Source organism: Leucoraja erinacea, chromosome 34 (assembly GCF_028641065.1).
Source record: "Leucoraja erinacea ecotype New England chromosome 34, Leri_hhj_1, whole genome shotgun sequence".
NCBI classification, from domain to species: domain Eukaryota; kingdom Metazoa; phylum Chordata; class Chondrichthyes; order Rajiformes; family Rajidae; genus Leucoraja; species Leucoraja erinaceus.
In genome coordinates, this window is record NC_073410.1 from 2320740 (window position 1) to 2334016 (window position 13277).

The 13277-nt window shown below is 45.1% G+C and overlaps 1 protein-coding gene across 9 annotated transcripts in view; it reads right to left on the reverse strand.

Moving 5' to 3' along the window:
* Window positions 1-7202: 7202 nt before the first annotated feature.
* Window positions 7203-13277, reverse strand: part of zmiz1a (zinc finger, MIZ-type containing 1a) — a 277790-nt gene continuing 271715 nt past the window's right edge. For all 9 annotated transcript variants that reach the window (XM_055661643.1, XM_055661641.1, XM_055661647.1 and 6 more), the window contains 2 exons: window positions 13039-13202; window positions 7203-10929 (listed from right to left, as the gene is read on the reverse strand). In XM_055661643.1, coding sequence (XP_055517618.1) covers window positions 10822-10929; window positions 13039-13202 — 272 coding nt within the window. In that variant the 3' untranslated portion in view covers window positions 7203-10821. The remainder of the gene's footprint in view (window positions 10930-13038; window positions 13203-13277) is intronic.

Consider the following 13277-nt stretch of genomic DNA (forward strand, 5'->3'; position numbering starts at 1 on the left):
AGGGCGGAAATCAAAGCGAAAAAAAAAAATCCCCTTTGCATGCGAAAGGACTTCATCTTGTTAATTCCCCAGAACAAGGCCACGTTTTTGATACATTAAACTGTGCAATGAACAGCGCAAGAGAAGCACCAAGGGTGCAAGTCTGCTGACACTTAAAATATATATTTTCAATGAATGCAAGAAAATCAGTGGCTCTGGCTCTAACATTTTTGTGGGTTTTAAACAAAAAAAAGATTTCCAGCGTCTGCAGTTTTTTTTAAAACGATTTAAAAATAAATTCACAGTTCAATTTCAATTGATGGCGTGAAAGCACTGGAAAAAACCAGGTATAAAACAATTTAAAGCATAACTTACTCCAATCTTCACGGGCTGTAGTATTGGGAAACAAGGAACTGCAGAGTTGCTGTTTTACAGAAAAAGACACAAAGTGCTGGAGTGCGGGGGGGGGGGGTTCTATCTCCCCATATCTTATTTTTCTCGTACCATATAGTATTAGACAATAGACAATAGGTGCAGGTGTAGGCCATTCGGCCCTTCGAGCCAGCACCGCCATTCAATGTGATCACGGCTGATCAACCCCAATCAGTACCCCGTTCCTGCCCTCTCCCCATATCCCCTGACTCCGCTATCTTTAAGAGCCCCATCTAGCTCTCTCTTGAAAGCATCCAGAGAACCTGCCTCCACCGCCCTCTGAGGCAAAGAATTCCACAGACTCACCACTCTCTGTGAGAAAAAGTGTTTCCTCGTCTCAGTTCAAAATGGCTTACTCCTTATTCTTAAACTGTGTGGCCCCTGGTTCTGGACTCCCCCAACATCGGGAACATGTTTCCTGCCTCTAGCGTGTCCAAACCCTTAATAATCTTATATGTTTCAATGAGATCCCCTCTAATCCACAATGTATTAATTAGAAACAAGATTACTACCATATTAATAAAGTATGTAAAAATCAGAGCATTCTCAGAATATCATGTTCATTTGTGTTAGGAGCAGATTTAGGCCATTCGGCCCATCACGTCTACTCTGCCATTCAATCATGGCTGATCTATCTCTCCCTCCTAACCCCATTCTCCTGCCTTCTCCCCATAACCCCTGACAATTCTACTAATCAAATCTAGTGCAACAGGATTAGTAATATCTAAATACTTTTTTATATAAGATTAATGAAAGCCATCTGCTGTGAACTGGTAACACAAGGCAGCATTTAACATCTAGATTCTTTCTTTACAACAATTATTTTATGACCACACTTCACTGGAAAGTCTTAAATAGAACATGAAAGGCACTTTGTAAATTAAAGTATTTCTTTCGAAGTTTGTACCCTATAGTCCAGAGACTGGACAGCTCAGTTGGTAGATGTGCTGTCTCACGGAAACCTGGGTTCAACCCTCACCTCACGTGCTGTCTACGTGGAGTTTGCACGTACTGTGATCGTGTGAGTTTCCCCTTGGTGCTCCAGTTTCCTCTCACATCTCGAGGGCGTAAGGGTTGGCGGGTTAACTGGCCTCTAGACAAATGCATTGAATGTGCTGGTGAGCGCTGGAATCTGGAGGGAGTCGATGAGAATGAGGGGAGGATATAAACTGGGATAAATGTTTAATTAGTGTAAACAGTTTGTTGATGGTCAATAGGTTGGGGTGCATCTTTCTGTGCTATATCTGTCTATAATTCAACAGGAAATGGCTGTACATGGTAATAAGGTTCACCAGGCAAGGTGAAGATGATGGAGTGACTTCTAGGTCTCTAAAGTTCAGTTTAGTTTAGAGATACAGTGTGAAAACAGGCCCATTTGGCACTGAGTCTGCGCTGACCAGCGAGTGCCCATACACTAGCTCTATCCTACACACTAGGGACAATTTTTACTAGAAACTAATGAATCTAATAACCTGCATGAGCTTGGGGAATGCAGTAGAAAACCGGAGCACCCGGAGAAAATCCACATGGGCGCAGGGAGAACGTGTAAACCAAAGATCTTAGAGCTTTACAAACAGCACCCATAGTCAGGTCTCTGGCACGGCAAGGCCGCAACTCTACCACTGCACAGCTTTGGTTCTCATCTAAAGAGGATGATTTTATGTACAGAATATTTTTCCAGCCAAATGACCTGTTTTCATCAGGAATACGTTACAGCCATTTCTCTTTCTCTGCTTGTTGAAAGGACTCAATTTTCTCAGTAACTGCATGGTTGTTCCTCAACAGTTTGCCTGCTGCAAGTGACACATAATCCAACTCATTGGGTGAAGCTGCGCTGGACATAAATACTCTGAAGATAAAACCTCGTAAGATTTTCTTAATTGCAGCAACAGAGAGAGAGAGAGAAAAGAATAGTGTAAGCTGGAGAGGTGAACAAAGATCAGAGGTTGATTGGTATAGAAGATAGACCCAAAAAGCTGGAGTAACTCAGCGGGACAGGCAGCTTCCCTGGACAGAAGGAATGGGTGACGTTTCGGGTCGAGGCCCTTCATCAGACTGGTTAGGGATAAGGGAAACGAGAGATATAGGCGATATATCATATTGAATGGCGGTTTAGGCTCGAAGGGCCGAATGGCCTACTCCTGCACCTATTTTCCATGTTTCGATGAAACAGGCCATTGTTAGCTGTTTGAAGAAGGGTTTCAACCCAAAACGTTGCCTATTTCCTTCGCTCCATAGATGCTGCCTCACCCGCTGAGTTTCTCCAGCATTTTTGTCTACCTTCGATTTTCCAGCATCTGCAGTTCCTTCTTAAACATGGTTGGTGAAAAACTGGGAAGACTGAAACTGGAGCTGGAAATTCCAGAGGTGGAAGATGGAGCAGCAAGAAAGCACAGAGACAGTTTAAGTGGGCAAGTACAAACAAGCACCAGAATGTTGGTGTTGTAACAAGCTGTAACAAACCACCACCCTCCACTGAGCTATAATTCGGATTAACTGAACGCATCACACATTAAATGAAATTCTCTATCAACCTCAACATATAATTCCCCATTGTGGAAAAGTATCCACAACTCCCCACTTTAAAACTTAGAAAAGCTAATCACTCTACTACTTTTTAAATCTCTCTTTGTTTTCTTCTGACGTGGAAGGTCATTCGGCCCATTAAGCCTCTACTGCCTCTTAGAACATTCCCTCAACTATGATCTTGTATGGACTGCCTTTGGTTGCACTAAGTAAGGGCTTTGGGTTTTTGGTCGAGTACTGTAGATATTCATTTATTACATTTTTGATTATTAGACAACAGTTTTCGGCATTCTAGCGTAACAGTTCCAGAGACATTTTTTTATTTTTTATATATTATAATATCATATTTTTATTTTTTGCTAGGGCAACACAACCCAGCGGTATGAATATTGATTTCTCCAACTTCAAGTACTCTTGCTTTCCCTCTCTCCCCGACCCTAGTTCTCTGACAAGTTTCACCTCAGCTAACAACGAAACATTCCACATTGTCTGCTTTGATCTGTCATTTTCACACCTCACTCTTCCATATCTCTGGTCTCCCTCTCCTCCGTACACTCAGTCTGAAGAAGGGTCTCGGCCCGAAACGTCACCCATTCCTTCTCCCCGGACGGAGGTGCTGCCTGTCCCGCTGAGTTACTCCAGCATTTTGTGATGATACTTAATTTGTATGTCATTTTTAGCATGGAGTAAAAAATGATTATTGCAGATAACTCGAATGTGAAGTTTAATGGCCAAACTGTGTATGCATGTTGTGATTCTCATCGAATGATTCTGCATTTCTTTCCCAGCATCTTCATATTTTGTGAACTCTTTTCAAAAAGTAAATGCCCCACCTTGTAACAGGCAAAATGAGATCACATTTCAATTCCTCTTTGTTTTCAGCAAGGTAGTGGCAGGAAACTTGCAAATCCAGTTCTAAGTAACAGGATCCCTGCAGCAAAATGCACAACAAAACACCAAGCCCTGGACAAGATACAAGAGGCCAAAGATCCTATAGCAGAGCAAGATAGACCACTCCTGCTAAATGCAATGGGGCTGACGTGTAGTAACATAGAAACATAGAAATTAGGTGCAGGAGTAGGCCATTCGGCCCTTCGAGCCTGCACCGCCATTCAATATGATCATGGCTGATCATCCAACTCAGTATCCCGTACCTGCCTTCTCTCCATACCCCCTGATCCCCTTAGCCACAAGGGCCACATCTAACTCCCTCTTAAATATAGCCAATGAAGTGGCCTCAACTACCCTCTGTGGCAGAGAGTTAGAGATTCACCACTCTCTGCGTGAAAAAAGTTCTTCTCATCTCGGCTTTAAAGGATTTCCCCCTTATCCTTAAGGACGCAACGGAACATGGGCTTTTTTTTCATCCATTTCAGTAACCGGGCCTGACCCGCAGTGTATCACCGTTGCGGGGGAACTGTTTGTGTTAATAAATTAAAATTCTGAAAATGAGATTTTTACCAAATAACTTTTATTTTTACGAGGATGTTCCCGTAACCGGATTCCGTCTCTGCACTAGTTATCCTGCGGGATCTTTGGTGCGGAGACGGAAGCCGGTTACGGAAATTACCCCATGAATCTGCCCATGACCGTACTAGGTCTTTTTCGTCAAGTGGACTATCTTGCTCGCTGTAGGGTTTTTGCAAGAGACTGCAGATGCTGGTATCTTCAGCAAACCCCAAAGCGTACAGGAACAGCAGGGAGTATCTGTGGGGGGAATGGACAGAGGACGATTCTGATCGGGACCCATCTTGTAGGGCGGAGAAAACTGAAAAAGAAAGGTTTTTATCATCGTTACTTTTTTGCATATCTTTCATTCATTGGTTCTATATCTCTCTATATCACCCTCAATATCTCTCGTTTCCCTTTCCCCTGACTCTCAGTCTGAAGAAGGGTCTCGACCCAAAACACCACCTATTGCTTTTCTCCAGAGATGCTGCCTGTCCCGCTGAGTTACTCCAGCCTATTGTGTGGATGTTCGGTTTAAACTGGCATCTGCAGTTCCTTCTTACACAAGCAAGGTTGGGTGTGTGGCAAAGCCTGGTGAGTGATAGGTGGAAACAAAAGAACTGCAGATGCTGGTTTATACCAATGATAGACTCAAAGTACTGGAGTAATTCAGTGGGTCAGGCAGCTTCTCTGGAGGAAATGGATAGGTAATGCTTCAGTCAGAAGAAGGGTCTCGACCCACACCTTTTTGTCCAGAATTGCAGCTGAATTACTCCAGCACTTTGTGCCTCTGAGTGATAGGTGGATACAGGTGATTGACAGATGGGTGGAGTAAGTGACAAAGGATAGAGGTGAAAGCAGACAAAAAAAAAGTGTCAGGAAAGGAAAGATGATGAGGCGTGAAATTTAAAGGAGACAGGGTGAGGGGGAAGAGGGGGATAAAAGGGAAATATGGGATTCAGGGAAGGGAGATAATAATGGAGAGATGGGGTAACAAATTTAGTGGGAGATGGTGCAAAACAGACAGATACTGGGATGCTGTGAGCAAGGATAAGAAAGGGGGTTGTCGGGAGTATTACTTGAAATTGGAGGCTTCAATGCTCACACCATTAGGTTGCAAGCTGCCCAAGCAGAATAGGAAGCTCTGTTCCTCTGGTTTGTGTGTGGATGAGGCACATTTTGGCAATGGAGGAGGCCCAGGACAGAAAGGCTGGTGTGGGAATGGGACGGGGAGTTAAAATTGTTCGTGTTTGGGAGATCCAACAATAGTCAATAGACAATAGGTGCAGGAGTAGGCCATTCGGCCCTTCGTGCCAGCACCGCCATTCAATATGATCATGGCTGATCATCCACAATCAGGAAACTCGTTCCTGCCTTCTCCCCATATCCCCTGACTCCACAATAGGCCTTGGTGGACCGAGCACTTCAACGAAACAGTCGCCTAGTCTACGCTTGGTCTCGCCAATGTAAATATGTGGAATTCTCTGTCTCAGAGGGTGGTGGAGGCAGGTTCTCTGGATGCTTTTAACAGAGAGCTAGATAGGGCTCTTAAAAATAACGGAGTCAGGGGATATGTGGAGAAGGCAGGAGATTGCAACCTTCACATGGTCCGCCCTGTTTCAACGAATGCAATCAACCCGGCGTGCACAATCAAATAAGATCATATAGAACAAGTTGTCCTCCACCTTTAGGCTGTGCACGCCATACACAAGATGAAAAGGTGCCAGGGTTAGTCTCTCTTACTTGGCCACTGTATTTCACCTCGCCCTCGATAGTTGGCCCAAGGCAGTAAAGACATCTAGAGCCGAGAGTCCTGACAAAACCCAAATGGAACGAACAGCAGTGATGTGGGGCTTGGTAAATGCCACAGTCAATGCCAACTTCTAGAATTTTTTGATGATTAAGGGTAGATGGTGGTAAGCAGGATTTGTCCTACTTTCAGGGAACAGAACATTCCTCTTAAGTACCTGAATTGCACTGGAATGTGTAGGAAAGGACTGCAGATAGACACAAAATACTGGAGTAACTCAGCGGGACAGACAGCATCTCTGGAGAGAAGGAATGGGCGACGTTGGTCTCATCCCTGCCTGTCCCGCTGAGTTACTCCAGCATTTTGAGTCAACCTTTGTACTGAAACATCATGGCTACAGGTGTAGTTACATCTGTAGCAGAGGTCTCAGTCATTGTAAGATATCATTATTGCCTGTTCATCTGTATCCACCCATCACTTGCCGGGCTTTGTCCCACCCCCACCTTTCATTTATAGCTTTCTCCCACCCACTCAAATCAGTCTGATCTGAAGAAGAGTTTCAAGCCCCAAATGTCACCTGCCCATTCCTGCCTCAGCGGTCCGATGCACAGAAATACTCCAGCACTTTGTGCTTTGCTCAAGATTCTAGCATCTGCAATTCTTTGTGTCTTCCTTTCCTCTTTCCAATTTCCACCTGGAAGATCCTACACGTCTGTACACCTTTTGACAATATTCCACCCAAAGATGTGCGGGTTCGTAGGTTAACTGATCTCTGTAAAATCTCCCCTAGTGTGTCAGGAGTGGACACTGGGGAACTAGCATGAACAGATCATACATGAGAGTGAATGGTCGGCATGGACTTGGAGGGGCCGAAGGGCCTGTTTCCATCCTGTACCTCTAAACCAAAATACTAAAGACTGTGAATGGCTTGATTGTAATCATGTATTGTCTTTCCGCTGACTGGTTAGCACGTAACACATTACTTTCACCGTGACAATAAGCCAAACTAAACCAAATCTATCGCAGAGTCCTGTTGCGTTATGAAAATTAAAACAGTTGTACACAGTTTCATCTGAATACATATTTATTAGATAAATATTAGGTTGTCACATTATCTAGCTACATACAGTTTGCAAGACTAAAAATCACAATTAGTTTTCTGATCAGGTTTGAAATATGAAATGATTGGATTGTACAAACAATGTACAAACAGGGAAAAAAATGGCCATTTTTGCAAGTGACGGGAGGTTGTACCTTTTTTGAACTGTTGAATGATCACCATATCAAAAATTGTACAAACTATGAATTTGGTTACAATCGTGTTTTTTTTATTTTAACCCCCCCTCATTTTTTCTTCATTAATTTTGTAGCACCTTAAAAATATGCAGGTGATCTACTAGATAATACACTGAAGCTAGATATTACACGTAGGTAAAACAAAGGTTTCATCTGAAGGGTCAGAGTATGTTACAGAGCTGAATGAACACAAAGTCTTCACGTAAGATAACAAACAGTATTCTTTTCCCACACAGTCACTTCGGATGGATTGCAAGGTGGTTGCAACAATGCACATTTCAGGAAAGCGAATGTACTTCTCTTTACATTGAACACATCTCCCTTTATCATTTACATATGTACACATGTTCCCTCAGACCCGGCTATGAATTATGCTCTCCGTCGCTGTATGTCCTTGCCGAAGTCCAAGCAGGGCCCCGAAGATCGCCAACAGTGAGAGTTGTAGAACCATGGAGATCACGCACGTGGAACAGCTTTTAATAAAAAATAATCAACACCAAACATGCCTGTGCTCAGTCACCAGCCGGTTTTTTTTTTTTTTTTTTTTTTGTTTTAAAATAACATTACAACATGTTAGAATTTTTTTTTCAGGAAAAAAAAAAAAAATCATTGGCAGTGCATTGCCTGTCACTGGAAACTCTTTAACTCATCCTGGATGGTTTGTTGCAGCCGTTTCAAATAACCAGGTTCCTACCAGTACCCTACCAGACCGAGAGACTGGCTGCTCTTAAAATGGGGAGGGGGGGGGGGGGGGGGGGGGATTGAAATGGGAAATGCAGAAAGTAGTTGCATCATGTCCACACACACACACACACACACACACACACACACACACACACACACACACACACACACACACAGTCACACACGCACACACGCACGCACACACACACAGTCACACACACACAGTCACACACACACATACACACACACAGAAGCCAGGACAAAAGGAAATGGGCAGGGAATGTTTTCTTCCTGCCATGCCAACTCAAGCCCATCACAAGGGGAAACAGGTATCTCAAGCATTTACACTCGTCGCTAGATGTTGATACAGTTCCACATGTAACCATCTAGGGCTGATGTAGATTTATAATCTGGGCACTCACAATGATGTCTCATGGTATAAAGATGGGATATTTATCAACAATTCTACTCCAATCTGCCAAGAATCTTCACGTCCGATTCAAAACCCAATTACATGACCGTCATATGTTTAAAATCATTTTCACTTCCCTCCCTCTGTCAGTACACCTTGCCCATCGACACGTTTAGCAGTATGAATTCCTGCAAAGTACCTTTAAGTTACACAGTCTGTCATACGCTTTCCACATTTAATAAGTAGGCCAACAGGAGATGGCATTTAGCAATCATTCTTCCAGTTGAAAAGAACGCAAAAAAGTAAACATAATAAAAACCGCTAATAATCCCAGCAAATGAAACACGTCACTCGTTTAACAGAAGCCAGCTAGATTGTACTAGTGATGTCTTCCTTCCTCTACTTACATTGAACAGGCTTAATAAGTAGGAGGGCACGAAAGGGGTTGTACATTTTTCTCGCATGTTTGCAGGGATAATGTTTCACTGGGGAAGAATGTTCTTTGAAAACAGGACCACAATTTAAAGATCACAGGAAAAGACAAGTATTCCTGGTCACGGGAAAATGTTGAATATTATCAAAGACGAGTCTAAAATATTCACAAAGGTATTTACAATCGCGTTTTAAAGTAACCAGTTTAAAACATTGAATATTGTCTTTTGCATGAGAAAGGGGGGAAAACCTCAGATGGCAACTCTCTAAGTGAAGATTACAGATTCGAAACTGCAACTAGCAAAGGCAAATAGTCATTCATTTTAATATCTACAGGAGAGTACTTATAACTAGCACACATTACTAAGCAGGTAACGAATGGATCAGGATGCCTCTTCTTCGAGGAGGAGCAAGACGTGCGGTGAGTACAAAAAAAAAAAAAAATCAATACAACAAAATGTGACTTTGGTGATGAAAGTCCAAGCTTCCGGCAGCAAACTTGAAGTTGAAGACAAAAACAAATCAGCTCGATAAGAATAAAAAAATGAATTTAAAAAACAAAACATAACAACTATCTGGAAATGCAACAAATTCCCCAGACACTGGCAACATTGCAGCAGTTATAGTGTCGCGGGTTCTAAATGCATGTAATTTGCGGGAGCGGGCTGCTGCATTGGTGGACAGACTGCGGATGGACTGCATGCATGTTGTGGCGCATACATGCAGATTTTTTTCCCCCTTCTTGTCAGACAATTACTGTACAACACTGTTTTTGAGAAAGGTACGCCGGGCCAGAACGAGGCCCCGGGGGAGTTCATGCACATAACGTGGTGGCTTGCAACGGCAAAAGTGGGCAGCGTTCAGTGGCGCGAGGCAGGAGGTGATTCCTCGCCACGACACGATTTCTATCTGGGTTCAAATCCCCAGCTGGCAAGAAGAGGACCTCGTGTTTTAAGGGAAAGCACAAACCAGGAAAATGCCTCCGATGCCTTCAGGCACAGACGGCCAACAGTCTGCCAATGGACCTGGTCTGGATCAACCAGCTTGTTTCTCACTAGAGTTCGTCCAGGGGCTTGTCGTTGCTGCCGCAGGCCATCTGTAGAAGACCGAGATCTGCCCCCCCCCCCACTCCATCCTCTTCGGAAGGACAGAATGCTGGCTTGGCAGAATGTATCAGCGAGTCACTTCAGGACAGCATTGCAACTTGCAGGCTGTCAGCTGTCCCTTACATTGCCGAACAAGGAAAAAGAAAGGAAAGGGGGGGAGGGGAGGGGAAACTCTGTACAGGTAAAATCAGAAGACTTGTCGGCTGGGGAAGTCACTGTTTTCCCAATTTGATATCCAGGTCAGTGGTATTGTGCTTTGAGGTTGCATTCAGACCTGAATACTTGATGCCTGTTACTCCTTAGTTCATCTGCTCCTCTCATGGGTCCCGCTGTGTGGAAGAGTTAGCTGGGTGAGAGATGGGATGAGGAGATAAGGGTGGGGTGTGTTGGAGGTGGAGAACATAATGGGGACTGGCCTACAAGGTGAATTCTTCCTCATGGTGCTTTCTCAAATTTAGCACCGGGCGATGGGGATTCTTCCTACTTGCTCTCAAGACTGGTTTGATACGAGGTTTTTTTTAAAATGATGATGAAGAACGGTGAAGCTGCTGTGCGGTCCCGAGAAGTTTCCTTCCCGCCCCCCTCACCCCACACTGCTCGCAGTCTTTGGAAGTGTGTATGAAGATCATTCCGGAAGGAATAGAAGCCTGTAGTGCACCGTTTCATCTAGTGTGCGAACTCTTGCAGAAAAGGGTGTCTGACTTCTCGAGCGCCTCACGTGGCAAGGACGGATGGATGGACGAAGGTACGGGCTCTCAGTTGGTCTCAAAGAGAGAGAGAAGGTCATCGTTGCTGTTGCTGGGCAGGTCGGGAGGGCCGAGATAGGACAGCAGCTCATCTGGATTTGTGAATTCTGGAATAAGCTGCAAACAATGAACAAAAAAACACAAACATTCAATGAAATCAAGTCCAACGCATGGTACAACTCAATACAATAGACAACAGGTGTAGCAGTAGGCCATTCGGCCCTTCCAGCCAGCACCGCCATTCAATGGCTGATCATCCCCAATCAGTACCCCGTTCCTGCCTTCTCCCCATATCCCCTGACTCCGCTATTTTTAAGAGCCCTATCTAGCTCTCTCTTGAAAGTATCCAGAGACCACCAGTGGCAAAGGGGAGATGGCTGCCCTGCCGACAGTCTGTTCATATTTTCTTTCTTTTTGTTATTTTTTACTGCGTTAAAAGTTTGTTTCAATGTTCTTCGGTTTGTTTTATGTGGGGGGGGGAGGATTTTTTTTTTCAAGCCCTTACCTTCCCGGAGATGTGATCAATTTTCGGATCACATTTTCCGGGATCTGCGGCCTACCATCGATGGAGCCGGAGGCCTCCTCGGACTGTCATGAGCCCCACCGCGGGGCGCGGACTTAACGTCGGAGCGGATCCCTTGTCTGGGATCGCTCCCACCGCGGACTTAGCAACAAGGGCTCGCAGTCTCGGGTGAGGCCTAGTCGGGTGCTCCAACGTCGCGGAATGTTCGACCAGCCCCGACGCGAGGTTTGATCGCCCGGCGCGGGGGAGCTGATATCCCCCCCAGTGCGGGAGCTTGATCGCCTCGACGCAGAGGGCCCGAACGCCGCCGGCTCCGGGAGTCAATATCATCCCGTTAACGGAGGCTCGAGGCCCACAACCGAGGAAGAACAAAAGGAAGATTCTTATAGAATTTGTAAGTTTCTTATAGAAACTTACAAAATTCTTAAGGGGTTGGACAGGCTAGATGCAGGAAGATTGTTCCCGATGTTGGGGAAGTCCAGGACAAGGGGTCACAGCTTAAGGATAAGGGGGAAATCCTTTAAAACCGAGATGAGGAGAACTTTTTTTCACACAGAGAGTGGTGAATCTCTGGAACTCTCTGCCACAGAGGGTAGTTGGGGCCAGTTCATTGGCTATATTTAAGAGGGAGTTAGATGTGGCCCTTGTGGCCAAGGGGATCAGGGGGTATGGAGAAAAGGCAGGTACGGGATACTGAGTTGGATGATCAGCCATGATCATATTAAATGGCGGTGCAGGCTCGAAGGGCCGAATGGCCTACTCCTGCACCTAATTTCTATATTTCTATGTTTCTAAGAGACTCGAACTATATTTCGCCTTCCATCACAGTGAGGAATGTGTCGGAGTCACTGTGGTGGATGTTCATCTTAAAACGTGGGGTTTTTTGAGTGACCTGTTGCTTTTAATTTTATGACTGACCTGGCCGATGAAATTCCTCGTATGTTGCAAAACTTACATTTGCTTTTCATTGTACCTCGGTAGACGTGACAATAAAGATAAACTGATTTGCGGATGTGGCCACCAGCTCACGCCCCCCCCCTCCCTGCCTTAGTGTCTCCCAAGAGTGACAAAGCAATGGGATGCTTGCACCATCTAGACAACATAAAGTGCAAATTGCTCTGCTATTCCTCGTTGGTCCAGTGGCGTTACAGTGAAATAAACACATACATAAGCAGACCAGATTTGTATGGAGAGGAAATAAAGCAAAGCAGGTGAAAAATGTCAGTGCTGTATAGAAACATTCCAAGCCGCACTGCAAACTCAAACACAAACAGACAGGTACATGGATAGGACTGGTTTGGAGGGATATGGACCAAGCGCAGGCAAGTGGGACTAGTGTAACTGGGACATTGTTGGCCGGTGTGGGCGAGTTGGGCTGAAGGGCCTGTTTCCACACTGTGACTCTATAAAGGCAGGAATCTTGGCAGGGAATTAGTTAGGAAGGATTTTAGCTGTGTCTCTCACTGTCCTGGCTACACAATTCTAATCTGCTCTCTATAATTCTGTCCTGTGTTGGTATTGATAGCAGTCTGGAACAGTTGTAAAAAAATAGATACAGCCCCCCCCCCCAGCCCACCCGCTTCTTCATCATCGCCCCCCCACCCCCCCCCTCCCCCACCCTCCCTGGTCACCTCGCAGGCTGAATGTATCGCCACTGCAGATGCAACACAGGGAGAGACACACACACAGAAGGCTCCACTTACCTGGTCAGGCATGGAGTGGCTGAGTGGCTTGTCAGGAGTCATAAGGCTGTTGGGCATGTCTGGTGGGTGTGATAACTGAGGCCCGTGCATGAAGTCGTTCATTGAAGCACCAGTAGGGTTGCCGTGTGGGAAATCAAAGTTCCCGTGGCTGGGGTAAGTGTTACCTTTAGGGGGGGGAGGATGACGACAGTGTTATTAAACAAGTCCGGATTCTCCAATAATCTGCATCCTGGCAGGAC